The sequence below is a fragment of the Papaver somniferum genome, chromosome 7 (assembly GCF_003573695.1).
Source record: "Papaver somniferum cultivar HN1 chromosome 7, ASM357369v1, whole genome shotgun sequence".
Taxonomy (NCBI): Eukaryota; Viridiplantae; Streptophyta; class Magnoliopsida; order Ranunculales; family Papaveraceae; genus Papaver; species Papaver somniferum.
Window position 1 is genome coordinate 25104297 of NC_039364.1, and position 15392 is coordinate 25119688.

The window sequence follows — 15392 nt, forward strand, 5'->3', positions numbered from 1 at the left end:
ATTTTATGGAACTAGATTACCTTATCAGGGTTTTATGAGAACTTCTCCATTTTTTCCTTATGATTCTCAAAATTCTGATGCTTCGGTAACTACGGTGAATACTGAAACTCCTAATTCTCAAAAGAAACCCAGAAAGAAAGTTACAAAAAACACTAAAGCTCCTCAACCAAACCAACATTCCAATTCCCGTGTTACTTGGACAATGGAGGAGGATGTTGCTCTAACAAAGGCGTGGTTGTATGTAACCCAAGATGCAATAACCGGAAGAGATCAGCCCTCTGATAGAATGTGGAATCGCATTTGGGGTGTTTGGAGAGACAACATGGTGAATCCCGATGGGCGAGGGTGGAACGCCTTAAAATGTCACTGGAAAGGGATACAAACACAAGTGTGCAAGTTCCATGGTATCTACGAAATGTTGGAGAGGCATCCCCCAAGTGGAAACAAATTGCAGGACATAGTAAGATTTGCGTATAATAATTTTTTTATTCAATATGTTTTTATTAGTTTCATTTCGTCATCGTTTCCCATTGTATTTTATGTAATGTGTAGGTAATGGAAGCTAATTTTTTGTTTGAGGGAAATGATAAAGGACCATTCAAGTATGGACATTGTTGGGAAATAATGAAAGCCAACCCAAAATGGTGTTCTCAACAACTCACCTTAGCTAATTCTTCAAAGAAATTGAAGGTACTTGATGGTGACTCAGTTGACACCGGAACTTCATCTGTACCTAACAATGAAGAAGAATATCTAGATGTTGATGGGGTTGATCGAGGTCCTGGAAGGAAGAAAGCTAAAGAGAATGTCCAGAAAATGCATGATCAAAAAGCTGTAGTTGATATGCTGAGTAGTTATAAAAGTACTCTTGAAAAACAACATGCCATCAATCAACAAAATATGGAATGGAGGGAACAAATGTTTAAAAAAGATTTTGAATTGCGAGAAAAATCTCAGAAATTGAAAGAAGAGACTCAAAAGAGTAAGCAAAAGGCCTATAAGCGAAAGGAGCAAGAAAGAATTTTGAACACTAACCTTGAAAAACTCCAACCTGTACTGCGAATAGCATATGAAAAAATGCAAGCTCAAATATTGAAAGAATGGGAGAATGAAGGCTTGTTTGGTGATGAGGTCATGAACGGCGGTGCGGATATCTCATCTATTTGAACAAGTATCAAGTTTTAACTTGAAGTAGGTTAATTTGAATATTTGCACTGTGGTTCTTTTACCTTTTGTCTTGGTTACAGTTGCTTCCACTCTGTAGTGTGATGCAACTCAACTCTAGTTGTTGGTGTCTTTTACTTTGGTACTTCAATTCTGTTTGGTTTGTGTTTTTTCTTTAGCCTTTTATGTTACCTTCTTTGTTTTGAAAATCCTTTTTCAGCGAGTTTCGGTTAGTCGTATGTGTTGTTTGGCACTAGTCAATTGAATTTAATGTTAATAGTATTCAGCCTTAGCAAGGATTTTAAACAGTCTTTATGCTCATATACTTTCTGCAGTCTCTACAGACGTCTGTTTTATCAACTGCAGACTCATTTTAGCTCCCTGGATTACCTGCAGTTGTGTGTGGCTCCATAGATTCCCTGTATTTTCTACAGTATTTGTACAAGTGCAGTATATTACTATTTGCAGGTAGTGTCAGTCTTTTGAATGAATCAGGAGCACACCTCTACTACAATTGCCAAAGTGGGAACTACTTCGAATACCAGGTCTTTGATATTGGGTCTCGCTCGCAGTCTGTAAGAGAAGCGGTTGCATTAGCTACCTCGTTTTTTAGAGAACAATTAGAGCCTCGCCCCGATTGTAAAAAGTAGTTACGAGATAAAACTGTTGGATTTTTCTAACGAATTGCGCAAATGTTAAAACAACAAAGGGGTACTGGAATTTTTACCTGATCATAAATCGTTTTAATTTAACATATCAGGCGATAAAGTTACAGAAAATGAACTGAGAACTGAAAGGTGATAAAGTTACAGAAAATGAAAATATAACATATCATGCCATTCTAAATCTGGCAGGAAAGGAGGTGTTGATTTGAAAGCAGAAATTGCAGCACTTGAATCAGATGTCACTAAATTTTGTCGCAGAAATTGCAGCACTTGAATCAGATGTCACTAAATCTTGTCTGACCAACCCAACACAAACAGAAAAAGAATTGCAAGGATTTCTGCAGTCCAATTAGTAACACAGCCAATTCCTCGTGCAACAACACCAGCTACCACCCCTAAAAAAATTCTCCCGGTGAATCCAGAAGTGGATATCATTAATTTCTAGTAGAGACGTTGCTTTGGTTCGTATGTGTATCCCACAGGTGGTTGATAAGATCAGTTTTCAGTGTGTCATGTGCTTCGGTGCTTCGAACTTGTTTCATTCTATACATCATCCTGCAAACAAGAAAGCGATGATCATGCTCTAAATTAACAAGCCTAACTCTTTCTTCTACATGAGGCTCCCATCGTTCCGGATCAATTCCTTGAGGTTCTTCATTCTCGATAATCATATTGTGCAAGATAATACACGTCTTCATTATTTTACCAAGGTCTTTTGCCTTCCAATTACGCGCTGGGCCCTTTACAATTCTCCACCTACTCTGTAAAACTCCAAAAGCTCGTTCCACATCTTTCCTCACAGCTTCTTGTCGCTTAGAAAATAATTCCTCTCTATCATTACTTGGGTTAGAGATAGTTTGAATTAGTGTGGCATATTTGGGATAAATTCCGTCCGACATGTAATACCCCATATTATACTTTTTACCTTGTATTGCAAATTCACAAGGTGGAGCAACTCCATTAATAATGTCATCAAACAGAGGAGATCTATCCAAAACGTTGATGTCGTTGTTCGTACCTTCCATGCCGAAGAAAGCGTGCCAAATCCATAAGTTTTGAGATGCTACAGCTTCTAAAATGAGGGTAGGGACCCTTTTGAAACCATTAGTGTGTGTACCATGCCAAGCCGTTGGGCAGTTTTCCCAGTGCCAATGCATACAGTCAAGACTCCCAATCATGCCTGGAAAACCACGAATCTCTGCTTCCTTAAGCAACCTAGCTATGTCATTTTCATTTGGTTTTCTTAGATACTCTTTCTCAGATATTCCGATTATGGCATCGCAAAAACGCTTGAGACATTCAACTGCAGTACTTTCACCAATCTGTATATATTCATCAAGAATATCAGCTGGCAAACCATAGGCAAGCATCCGTACAGCTGCAATCATTTTCTGCAAAGGACTTAAACCTTCCCTTTTAACAGCATCATACCTTTGTGTAAAGTACTTATCATAATTTGTAATATCATGTAATATGCGAATGAAAAGGCTAATATCCATACGAAAACGACGACGGAAATGTTGTGGAGGGTATTTCGAGTCTTCACCTCTAAAGTAATCACGAACAATAAGATTGTGACGTCGTCTCCTATCGCGAACAATTGTGCGTCTACCAAAAGTAGATCCACCATGAGGTCGCTTGTTATCCATTGTCGCAGCTGTGAAAATTATAGGAGTAATTGTTTCAATGGAACTTCTAGAAGATTGTAACTCACCTTCGACCACCTCATCCATGTCTAACAATCGTTTGGTGTAAGTGGACGAATTTTCGCTATCACAATCAGACGTTAAACTTTCATCAGAGTCCCAGATTGAGTTGTCGGAGTCGGACATTGAACCTGACAAAACCATAATTTAAAGTGCACCTGTTAACAGGCAAAAAAAAGAGTTCAATGTGTTGTCAAAGAAACAAAAAAAGCATTCTGAATTGGTAAACGAACAAAAAACCAAAAATTTCCCATCTAAATTTTATTTTCTTCACTTGGAATCAAGAGCATACTTCAGTTATAAATACCAACTAAACAAACCTAATCAAGATCATACTTCAGTTAAATAACCCAAATTGGTTTTACCCACAAATGTCAATTGGATGTGTAATTTGCTTATTCTGTATTTGTTACTGCAGTAACCCAAATCTGATTAGAAATCATTTTATTTCGATTTGACAAAAGTTACATCCTAAATCAAGCAACTAAGAATGATTTAACCATCAGTTAGAAAAAATCGAAATAGGAATTGTACTTGGGTTTATATTTTAAATTATCTTTTTGTGTAATTTGAATGAATATGAATGCTTAATTGATCAATTCCAATAGATTTGGCGGACCATTTGAAGAAATTTTGAACTGATAGTTCGTTGTGAAGGACATGAAAACAATTTCTTATCATATAGATATATGTTCAAGCAAGCTATTAGATTAAACATGGAGGTTAACAAATAAATCAGGTATAGAAAAGAAGAAAAATATGATCAAGATTTTACCTTAGCCAGAAGCTTCAATCGAAGATGATTGTTCACAGTGAAGAAAAATATTTCGATATGAAAGGAAGAAGAAGATGCAATCTTTGAGATTGTCGCCGAATCGTCTAATTTAAGAAATTTTTTTTTTTTTTTGGAATAAAAATGATGACGTGTCACTGGGTTTGGGGTCAATGAGAGGGTGAAAACATGACTTTCTGGTTTACCCTTGACTGTGAGATGGCAGCCATGTCATTGTCATTTATTAACCTCCATCTAGCATTGGAGACAAATTTTTGGTTGAAAAAGTATTAAATCCTATGTGTCATGTCTATTTAAGACCTCCAACCCTAACATTGGAGATGCTCTTAGCAAAAAAAACAAACAATTTTTTTTTTGAAAACCCAAGTGGTTCTCTTTTAAGTCAGTTATCTACAAAATCAATAAATCGAATCAAATGGAGATGGAGATGCATAGAAAAGTGAGAAGGAGAACTGACTTTATCAACTACAAGTCAAAAGGTTCGTCAACTTAATAAAAAGGTTCGTCAATAAACTTTTTTTCCCCTTGAACGAGGAGGCATTTTTATCTGACCTTTGTCCCTGAGCCGACTATGAATGTATGAGTGGTAAAATGCTCTCCATCTCATCTCTACGAATCTATTCTATACCCAAGTGCTCTTTCTTAATTCTGGAAATGTGGTGTTCTGTTGGCAGTGTGGCCAATTTCACAACCGCCTGTGGTTGGTTCACGGATTTTATTCCCGGACTAGCCAAGGTGTAGCAATATGATGAAGACAACCGTCGGACTCATGTTTCAAGGTCAGGTCATTCAAGGGTGAGGTCATATTTACACTGTCACTCGCATTACTCTAGCACTTTCTGGCGTGATGGGTAGATCAAAAGTAGAGCAAGGTTATTTAAGATTTTAACAATACTGCTGATTGGAGTACCCAAGTTTTCCCGGGGTATATCAAATTTCAAATAAGACAAAAAATGTATTCAAAGGAATTGGTGAGCCCACAATAAAATTGGTACCCCATTTAGTATCCATGATTTTTAATCTTTGGTAAAATATTCGAGTTTCTTTGCCTCGAATACTGCTGAGAGTCAGAGAGAGAGAGAGAGAGAGAGGGAGACTAGTATCGTTTACTTAAGAAACTCTTCGTTTCCCCTTTTTCGCAACTTGCATGAAGTGTTTTGTGAATATTTCTTGGTTCCAGTTTCCCACTCTCTGAGTCTAAGAATTTACAGGTTGGTAGTTTCTTAAATTCTTCCTCAACTGTATATAGATCTTCACTATTTTTGTGTCCTCGCGGTAAATTTTATTTTCCTAGCAATTTTTTTATGTAGTTCACATGGTTTAGCAGATTTCTGATGATAAATTTGATAGAAAGACTTGAAAGGAAACTTCATCCACAGTTATAGTTTCTTTGGAAACACACATGCAGATTGTTTTCTGTAGATGTGTTTTTTCAGTAAGAAAATCAATTGCATAAAACTTGATTCATATTGCTTAACCATGATCATTCGTTAAACAGTGCTAGGGTGCTTGCTAATTACTAACTAGTTACACCCAAGTCAAGGTGACAAATGATGGTCGTCCATCATCTATCTAGAGTACTTAATTCTTGGGATGGGGAACCCTTTTTTGGCGTAGATACTATGATATGAATAAGGCGCGATGTCTCTTAATTGCCGCCTAAGTTTTGGACTAGCTAATTTTGTTACAATTTTCAACATCTACTATCTGTTTCACATAGTGCTGTAATTCTATTTACAGATGTATTTGTATGGAAAATCGGTTCTAATTGCAAAGCAGATTTACGTCTAGCTTCAAAACCATAAATTGATCCGTGTATCTATACATGCACCAACTTTAGACTAGTCTCTACTTAGTTATATTTCCGATCTTTTGTTATGAGACTTAATTTCTTCGAATTCACAGAGAAGAAATTTGAGGTTATGGCGAATTACATCCCTCCGCACAAGAGACAGTTGAAGGATGGTGTCAAGGCCCTTGAGGGGTCATCACTCAATTCACGGTCACTTGTTCATAAGTTTCAGCAAAATTTGAACCTGTCAGGAAGTTATAAATCTGAGTCATGTTTGTCAGAGAAGGTTATGGGGAAAGGTAAGGTTGCTTCATTAGGTGGAAGGTATGCTTATGCTAAGAGTTGCCATTCTAGATTGTGCATCATTGATTCCACCGAAGAAGAAGAGCACCAGTACCCTGGTGCAATTAGACTGGAGCACATTACATCCAAATCCAGTTTATATAAAGAACCTGGAAGTCACGGAAGTATCCCATATGTTCTAGTTTCTTCCCATAAGAAAACAGGTGTGCATAAGATTTTGGTCTACTTTGATAATCACGTGATTTTAGTAGGCATCATAAGTTTAATGAACCATCCTCACCCGCTTACTCATTGCTAGATGGTTATCATTTCAATTTTTGTTTATGTTTATTGACATGCAATTGATCCATTTTGTTTCATTAATATAGGAATGAATGAGCTAAACAAGAACTGCTCCATAGAGAATCCGTTGATATCTGTGGCTGAACAGATATTGCCCAACCTTCTTGCTTTTCAAAATGAGAGGGTTGAAGGGAGCTCCAAAGAGTTTGAGGAAGGAAAGATAAGTTTTGTGGCTCGATTTGGCAAAATTTTGTTTCATACGTAAGTTTCATGTGACAGATTTTTTTGAAAAGTTGAAGTTGTCTATGGCTTTAATATTCTGGAGCTTTTAATTCGAGAAATCAACTGAACATATCATATCTTATGCTTCTAAACTTGCCTTTCTTGTATGTGACAATGACGATTGATGAAGGAAACCTTGGTTCGGCGTGGATAAACCTCGAGACAGATCAGAATATGAAGCTTCTCTGGGTCAAATGAAGAGAGTATTTAATGCAAGTGTTCCTAAGTCGTTTACCGAATCAGTACTTAACGCGGTTGTTACTGAAATTGGAGTTGATTTGGAAGGAGAAAAAGAGTATTACTATGTCAGGGTAAATAAATTTTTCACCAGCTCTTTGTTTCAGCTGTGCTTGGCATTCATATGAATACTTATGCAGATTCTATTTCATTTAGGTTGCTGATAAATCCTGCCCAGATGTATCGCTTTCCTGCAAGTGCACTGCAACTGGAGTCGGGGGACTCGAGCTTCGAAAGGCAAGACTTGTAAACATGCTTTATATGTGAATTGTATATGGTCGAATTGATGGTCAATAACAGTCCCACGTATATTTTCAATTCCTAAATTAACTTGTAATGTCACTTGGACTAGTTAGAACACAAGGAAAGCATGCTGGAACAATTTTGATTAAGCTTGTGAGATTCTTTGTGTTTTTAGATCGAAACAAACAATGTGCGCCACATGATGGTGGACATAGCATGCGTCGAGAAGGATCTGGACCTGAGATTGATGCTTTCTACTAGGAAGATTGTAACTGAACCCACCGTAAGAGTCGTCCTTCCTTGATAACTTGAAATTCTTATTTCTCTATATTTACATATTCTGTGTCCGGAGTTTTATAAGCAGCATTCTATCTACTTCATACTACCTTCTTCTTTTTTTGTTGTATTTTGTAGGAAGAAGAGAAGCATGACTTGGAAAAACTTATAAAGTCTGCAGTTGTAGATCAACATGAAAAGGGGGGTTTGAGGTTTCCCCTTGGAAATGAGTCTTTTGAAGGTAGATACCGCGTCGTGGGGACGGGACACACGACATCCACAGCTTACAAAAATTCATCCATCAGGGTCAAATTAAACGAAGCGGATCGATATGATTTCATCACTTCAACTGCAGAAGTAACAAACCATGTAGTTCTGAAGATGACCGGCGTATCTGAAAAATTGAAGGTCAGTATTAGCGTAATATTTTTTTTTTATTAGGTCAATGGTTTGATTTGGTCTTACTCCTAATTAACATCGACTGTCAGCCAAATGAATATGATTTGAGGCCTCATATAATGTAATTATGAGTCTGTCATTATGTAAATACATAGATAACAGGAGTGTGCTTCAAAGGATAGGAAGTTATTCGTATCCGCAGGATGATTAAAACTAGGCTGTGGTCTACGGGTTAGCTTTAAAGAACAGCATGCCTGAACTTGCTGAGCAGAGCACGATTTGGAATTTTATGTAATAACTGTTAAGCTAGTAGTACTGTCATGTCTAGTCACCATAGTACAAATGAAATTCAGTTATGTTTCTGAAAACAGTGTTGTTAGAATTACATACAAATAGTAATGTGAATTTTCAATGTTTGTTCCAGGCTAACATTTTGGAAAGAGACCAACTCGCAGAGGTGCTTGAAGTCAACATGAAAATAATATGGAATCACTTCTTGAGCCTGGAGTGTTGTTTCACTTGAACAACTAATTGGCGGTGGACTGCATGTTTTGCTGAACTGATGAATATCATTTTGCTCAAGAACCAAACCATATCTATGTTTTGCATCTTGTCTTATGGGATCCTTAGCTTGTTCTATTAGCTGGAATGGGAAATCGTAAATATAACCAGACTCGGTATTATCGGATGGAGTGTAGACAATCCTTTGATTACTAATTCCATGTGTCACGGTTTTCTAAATACTCTTTTCATTCATCTTAAAGCGTCTCCCATGGTAACAGGACTTGTAAGCCAAAGTCACCCAGGATGTTAAAATTTGAGAGCAACAAAAACTAACACCTCTCTAGTTGGCTTGGAAGTTCAGCAGGGAACAAAAGGCATGGTAGAAAAGACCGCAACCATTGTGGTATCACATTAAATGATCAATATGAACCTTCACATTGATCGATTATCTGCTGGTGTTTAAAAACATCAAACATAATTTAAATCCGTATAAACTAATTAACCTGCTGCAACTTCAAACCAAATTTTGGAACCAATTTGAAAGACTAGACGTGAGCTCTCCAAACAAAGCCAATTTTGATTGAAGCCGCTACTAGATGGGAATAATTTGTTCAAGGGGAGAGACCAGTTCTTGGCCAGCCTATAAAAGTTATTAAGGGATAACCCGATAAGTTGTGTTTGACCTACTAAACCTTTCATGGTGTCACTAACAACCAGCAAAGTTAGCTAACACCTTCTTTAACAAAGTTAGCATTCAGAAATATATTGACCATATACACAATAAGAAAATTACATTTACTAGAGACACTCCATAGGACACACATTTACTAATAGAACAAGCTGATCAAGAAGGGGTGAGGGGAGATCAGCTGTCATCCCAATAGAATCCATGCACAAGACAGGATAAATTATAAAACATAGATATGGTTTCTTTTCCTAAGAAAACTATACTCGTCACTCGTAAGTTCAGCAAAACATGCAGTCCACCACCCATCAGTTGTTCAAGTGAAACAACACTCCAGGCTCAAGAAGTGATTCCAAATTAATTTCATGTTGTCTTCAAGCATCTTTTCTAGTTGGTCGCTTTCCAAATTGTTGGCCTGAAAGAATGTTGAAAGATTCACATTAATATATATAAGTAAAAATCACACGATAGAATACTTATCAGATATGACACTGATACGGGCGTATTAAAAACAGATTTCCAAATTGTGCTCTGCCCAACAACATATCTATCTTTCAGTACTACATTGCTTTCATGGTCATGACACGGTCGAGGCATCTTTTAGTTTCAGAGACATAGGTGGGTTGAGTATGTCTTTTTCTTCTTCTTTTGGCTTCAGCTCACTGTTATAATTCAAGGCTTATTGCCGCCTAGGTATAATTCATCCATTAAAACAAAACTCTCATATTTCTCCAAGCGCATTTCACTTCTCTATGCAATCGCATAATGACAGACTCATATCTACCTGTGGAAGACTCATTTCCAAGGGGAAATCTCAAACCCCCTTTTTCATTTCGATCTACAACTGCAGACTTCATGAGTTTTTCCAAGTCATGCTTCGCTTCATCCTACAAAATGATTAAAAAAAAAAAAGATGGTATGAATAGAAACTATAGATTGTTGCCTAAATTATTCCAGCCACTAGGAACATGTGAATATCTAGGAAAGAGAAATCAGGACTTCAAGTGATTAAGGAACACTCTTACTTTGGTGACGATCTTCCTAGTAAACAGCATCAATCTAAAGTCCAGATCCCCTTCAACGCATGCTGCATCTACGATCACATGACGCACATTGTTTGTTTCGATCTAATAATACGAAGAATCACATAAGTTTAATAAAAAATGAGAGAATAGAGATAAACTTCGTTCAGAAAGGCAAATTTTAACCACCATTTCGAACATAAATAATTCATATATAAAGTATGTCTATAAGTCTTGCCTTTTGAAGCTCGATGCCACTTGCAAGAAAGAACATCTGGACAGGATTTATCGGCGACCTAAAGGAAATACTACTTTCATATGTATTCATATCATATGGTTACCACAAAAGAACAAACAGAGGCATTGAAAAAGAAAATTTACCCTGACATAGTAATACTCTTTTTCTTCGTCGAAATCAACTCCAATTCCAGGAACAACCACATTAAGTACTGATTCTGTAAACGACCTAGGAACATTCGTATTAAATGACCTAAAAATTCGACTCAAAGAAGCTTCATATCTTGATTTGTGGAGAAGTGTATCCACGGTGAGGGAAGGTATCCTTCATCAATCGTCATGTCACATGCAAGCAAGGTCAGTTTTGAAGCAAAACAAATCATATGTTCAGTTATTAAAGCTACAGAATATGCGCGACAAGAATAACTTTAATTTTCTAAAACCTGTCACGTGAACAATATGCATACCGTTTTGACAAAAGAATCGAGGTCCCAATCTTACCCATGAAACAACACTTTACCAAATCTGGCCACAAAACAGATCTTTCCTTCCTCAAACTCTTTGGAATTCCCTTCAACACTCTTATTTTGAAAAGCCAGAAGGTTAGGCAATATCTGTTCAGCGACAGATATCAATGGATTCTCTACGACAGAGCTGTTCTTGTTTAGCTCATTTGTTCCTTTTAATGAAACAAAATGGATCAATTACAAACAATGCATAATGTATAAAATAAGTTGTGGAAGTTTAACCAACCCAGAACCATTAGCAATTAGCAAGTGGCTGAGGATGGTTTTGCGTAGTCACCAATGCCCTTACGTTGTTTCTCAAATTTGATTGAAGAAAAACATATACGTACCTGTTTTCTTATGGGAAGAAATTAAAATATATGGGGTTCTTCCATGTTTTTTGTACAAAATGGATTCCAGCGAAATGTGCTCCAGTGTAATTGAACCAGAGTATTGATGGTCTTCTTTTTCCGTAGAATCAACTATGCACAATCTAGAAAGGCAATTCTTTGCGTAGGCATACCTTCCACCAAATGAAGCATCCTTGTCTTTCCTCGTGGCCTTCTCTGATGGATACGACTCAGAACTAAAACTTCCTGACAGGTTCAACTTTTGCTGAAACTTACGAGCAAGTGAATGGAAATTGAGCGACGACCCCTCGAGAGCCTTGGCACCATCCTTCAAATGTCTCTTATGGGGTGGGACATATTTCTTCATAACTTCGAAGTTCTTCTCTGCAAAATCGGGAGAACTTAAGACTCATGACAAAAGATTACTAGATGGACCACAGATCACTTGCCACCTTAACTTTAATAACTTAGGAGTAACTAACTAGTAATTAGCAAGCACCCTAGCAACAAGTTTAACGAAACGATGATCATCATCGGTGAGTAATTTTAATCAGGCTATTATGCAATTGTTGTTCTTATACAAACTACTGGAATTTATTCCAATTTACATCAAGGGAAACTAAATGCTTGAGTGTTTCCAAGCAAAAAAACTAACAGTGGATGGGGGTTCCCATTCAAGTCTAATAGCCCACCAATTTATGTAATGGTAAATGGTGCAAGGGAGGAGGGTTAATTTTACTTTAATTTTAAGCTAAAAACATGTGAATCTTATAACAAAATGTAGTGAGAAAACCCAAATTATGAGGAGAAGAAAAATAAGTGGAGATCCATAGAGATGGAGTTGGGGAAGAATTTAAGAAACCAACCTGCTGCAAAGATTCAAAAGTTGGAAGTAAAATATTCACACCAAAGGGAAATGAAGAGTTTCTATAAAGAGTACATGGCATACATGCAACTTTTATTTTACTGTTACAAACTATTAACAAAATGATCATATTTCCGTTAAAAATGGAGTTAAGTGGTGACTCACAGTTAAATATATTAATGAAATTATCTATATGTCCTTCGTATTATCCTTCCACACACATTTTTAACTTTTGCCTTCATTATAAATTTTTTTGACGGTAGTGCTATTTGTTGGTGGTGGTGGTGCCGCTTACATATCGTTACATCGCATTCAGGATCGTAAACCACATTCAGGTTCGTTACACCGCATTCACCCAAAGGGTTCACCGCTTCCCCTTCGGGATTTAGCAGGTATTCTTAAGCTTCCACCACCACCACCGCTTCATCACCACCACTTCAACCAATTAGTTAACTAGGAAGGGTATTTTGAGGGAGGGTATATTTGAAAAGATAACACCGTTTTATTCAAAAGTGTTAAATCGGATGAAAAAAGATCATTTTATAAATGGATTACAAAAGTACGATTATTTTATGACCGAATTACAAAAAAATATGACCATTATGTAATTGGCCCTTAAAATATCTATGCTCTACTTTTGAGGTACCATCAGAATAATGAGTGCGACAGTGACCACAGATTGATTTTCTTTGACAAGAAAATACATAAAGACGGGCGTGTCTAGTGTCTCCTCTAGAGTCCAGACTAGAATCATTAGATCTTTCTTTTTTGTATTTTTATATTACGGAGATGAATAGTCTAATGGTAGCCGTTTGGTACACGATGATGATTGCCACTCGTCACTCCTACTTTTCTTTCAAAAACTCTTGATCAACCGTCTCCATAAACTACTACGCCCAAAACCGCATCCTCACAAAATTTTCAATAGATCCTATTAAATGTGATCTCCTTTCTAACTTCATGTGGGAGGAGTCCATTTTCATGTGAGGGGACGGTTTTTACCTAGTTCAACTATGCGGTTCATAAAGAACCATTGTTTTTATATTAAAAAAATATAAGCAAGCCAATGCGGAGCCGAAGAGTGCAAGATTACAACTGCCCTAGCAATCTCAGAAAAAGGCAAGAGACGGATTTTTGGCTCGTGATTGGAGCATAGTTCGGGCCAAAGCTAGATTGATAATTTTGGGTTTATATCTCGCACGACAGTTTACGGCAATACTATGAGCTTGCAATAGTACACCAACTCCAACAATGTTTCAACATAAAAACAACTACGAATCCACCTACCTACCTAGGTATTCAATTCATGAAAGGTAGAAACTCTGCACAGCTATTTGTTGAACTGTTAAATAGATTGGAGCGCAAGGCAAAAGGTGGGATCACAAAGTGTGTAAACCAAGCGGGGAGGCTGACACCGATCAAAACAGCCTAACACCGACTGTCAACCATGTCATGCAAGCACAACAACTTCCAGCTGAGCTGCACACCAAAATCAATCGAATCATTAGAACTTTTTTTGGGGGACATGACAGCCAAACCAGGAAGTTACACCCAATTGGATGGGACACAATCACCAAAGTTATCTCAGAGGGAGGACTAGGTATTAGAAAAAACAAAGAATAGAACCAGGCTCTACTGCTCAAAAGGGTCTGACAACTACAACAACCAAATTCATTGGTCTGGACGTCCATATGCACACCGAAGTACTTTGAACCATTCACCAACTCAGTCTCAATCCCAAAGCCTTACTCATCAACCAGTCCTCTATGGAAAAGTTTAGCTAACATATCTGTTGTTTTGCAGGATTTAGTAGCTTCACAAATTGGAGATGGAAAAAATACAATGATCATCCATAAATGGATTCCAAACTCACCACCTTTTCCACTACAAACCTTGAACCAAAGCTTTCCACCAGATACACCAGTAGCTCACTTCATCGACCAATCATCCAACACTTGGATTCATAACCAAATTTTTTTCGACCTACCCAGCAGACATGGCTCGTAAAATCATTAGTATCCACCTACAAAAACAACCGAAATCTGACCAAATTATCTGTCTATACACACACACACAGGCAACTATACATCCAAGTCCGGCTATAACCAACTCATCTCCCAGACAACCAACCCCCAAACAAACCAAACCCATCATCAACACCCTGTGTGTTAGAGCATAGCTCGGTTGAACCCACCAAGCGTTGGTATGTCAAGTTTGGTTGTCATATTTTAGTGAATCAAAAATCATTTTAAGAGTCGCTTGATTATGTACTAGAGTCAACTTCGTATAGGTTAGCTTGAAAGTATTAGAATATGAGACGTTACAAGTATTGCGAAGACTTGAAGAAGTGAAGAAGTAAGAAGCTACAACGATAACATCATCCTTCCACTCGAGGTTAGTGATATTTGACTTGAACTGTTTCATTCCCTAACGTATCTTTCAAGTCGTGTATATTGAAAACAAAACTGCGAAGCATGAACACTCTAGATAGACATAGTATTAAGGAATACAATACAAGGTTTATTGCTTAACCATTAAACTTTGTAGATAAGACATCGACATAATCGTTTAAATGCTATTGTGATTATGTATAAGTATGAGGTGAGGATTTCATCCTAGGAAACAATGTTTTACATGTGTTTTAAGGAAGTAAGTTCATAAACTTGTTTATGAATCGAAAAGGAAATCTTCAGGCGTTATTGGTATTGTTATTCATTGCATATCTTGTGAACAACCAATATGTGTGATTTAGTATAACCGCTCATGACTTGTTTGTGTTCTTGGTAAAACTATTCACAAAGGCCTAACTTATGTATTGGTATGACTTTTATTAGTGAAACCGATCTTAAGTAATCACCTGAGATGCTATGATCGAGTTTGTGATTTTTGTATGACCGAATCTGGGTAAAGGGGAACCGATCATAGTAAGAGGTGCAACACATCACAAAGGGGAATCGATCCTTGTATGAGGTGCAACAAGTTTTTAGCAGAAAGGGGAACCCATCCTATGGACATGTGCAACACGTTTTTAGGCAAAGGGGAACCAATCCTATGGACATGTGCAACACATATAAGTTAGAT

General features: G+C 37.2%; 4 protein-coding genes across 5 annotated transcripts; 2 read left to right on the plus strand and 2 right to left on the minus strand.

Moving 5' to 3' along the window:
- Positions 1–202: 202 nt before the first annotated feature.
- Positions 203–1167, plus strand: LOC113294387. Its single transcript, XM_026542785.1, has 2 exons — positions 203–460; positions 553–1167. Exons 1-2 carry the CDS (start codon positions 203–205, stop codon positions 1165–1167), a joined length of 873 nt encoding a protein of 290 aa, XP_026398570.1.
- A 1096-nt stretch (positions 1168–2263) lies between these two features.
- On the minus strand, positions 2264–4352 carry LOC113294388. The gene is made up of 4 exons (XM_026542787.1): positions 4311–4352; positions 3544–3693; positions 3376–3437; positions 2264–3151 (listed from the first exon to the last, which is right to left on the minus strand). The coding sequence occupies exons 2-4, from the start codon at positions 3677–3679 to the stop codon at positions 2264–2266; spliced, it is 1086 nt and encodes a 361-aa protein (XP_026398572.1). The 5' UTR covers positions 3680–3693; positions 4311–4352.
- Positions 4353–5418: 1066 nt separating this feature from the next.
- LOC113300608 lies at positions 5419–8883 on the plus strand. 2 transcript variants are annotated; one of them, XM_026549811.1, is made up of 8 exons: positions 5419–5539; positions 6234–6626; positions 6792–6966; positions 7118–7298; positions 7381–7461; positions 7643–7750; positions 7882–8151; positions 8567–8883. In XM_026549811.1, the coding sequence occupies exons 2-8, from the start codon at positions 6251–6253 to the stop codon at positions 8663–8665; spliced, it is 1290 nt and encodes a 429-aa protein (XP_026405596.1). In that variant the 5' UTR covers positions 5419–5539; positions 6234–6250; the 3' UTR covers positions 8666–8883. The 2 variants fall into 2 exon arrangements, with proteins under 2 accessions (XP_026405596.1, XP_026405597.1); XM_026549812.1 differs by having other exon boundaries at positions 5439–5539; positions 6239–6626.
- A 1155-nt stretch (positions 8884–10038) lies between these two features.
- On the minus strand, positions 10039–11813 carry LOC113294389. The gene is made up of 5 exons (XM_026542788.1): positions 11447–11813; positions 11092–11269; positions 10735–10819; positions 10357–10458; positions 10039–10218 (listed from the first exon to the last, which is right to left on the minus strand). The coding sequence occupies exons 1-5, from the start codon at positions 11811–11813 to the stop codon at positions 10039–10041; spliced, it is 912 nt and encodes a 303-aa protein (XP_026398573.1).
- Between the last annotated feature and the right edge of the window lie 3579 nt (positions 11814–15392).

Coding starts and splice junctions, on each gene's coding strand:
- LOC113294387 (XM_026542785.1), top strand. CDS start 203: ATGGAGGAGGATGTTGCTCTAACAAAGGCGTGGTTGTATGTAACCCAA. Junction 461..552: donor GAAACAAATTGCAGGACATA/GTAAGATTTGCG, acceptor TGTAATGTGTAG/GTAATGGAAGCTAATTTTTT.
- LOC113294388 (XM_026542787.1), bottom strand. CDS start 3,679: ATGGTTTTGTCAGGTTCAATGTCCGACTCCGACAACTCAATCTGGGAC. Junction 3,438..3,543: donor CATGGATGAGGTGGTCGAAG/GTGAGTTACAAT, acceptor TACTTTTGGTAG/ACGCACAATTGTTCGCGATA. Junction 3,152..3,375: donor TGTTCGTGATTACTTTAGAG/GTGAAGACTCGA, acceptor GAATATATACAG/ATTGGTGAAAGTACTGCAGT.
- LOC113294389 (XM_026542788.1), bottom strand. CDS start 11,813: ATGAAGAAATATGTCCCACCCCATAAGAGACATTTGAAGGATGGTGCC. Junction 10,820..11,091: donor GGTAAAGTGTTGTTTCATGG/GTAAGATTGGGA, acceptor GAATGTTCCTAG/GTCGTTTACAGAATCAGTAC. Junction 10,459..10,734: donor AAGAGTATTACTATGTCAGG/GTAAATTTTCTT, acceptor TCGTATTATTAG/ATCGAAACAAACAATGTGCG.
- LOC113300608 (XM_026549811.1), top strand. CDS start 6,251: ATGGCGAATTACATCCCTCCGCACAAGAGACAGTTGAAGGATGGTGTC. Junction 6,627..6,791: donor TTCTTCCCATAAGAAAACAG/GTGTGCATAAGA, acceptor TCATTAATATAG/GAATGAATGAGCTAAACAAG. Junction 7,751..7,881: donor AGATTGTAACTGAACCCACC/GTAAGAGTCGTC, acceptor TGTATTTTGTAG/GAAGAAGAGAAGCATGACTT.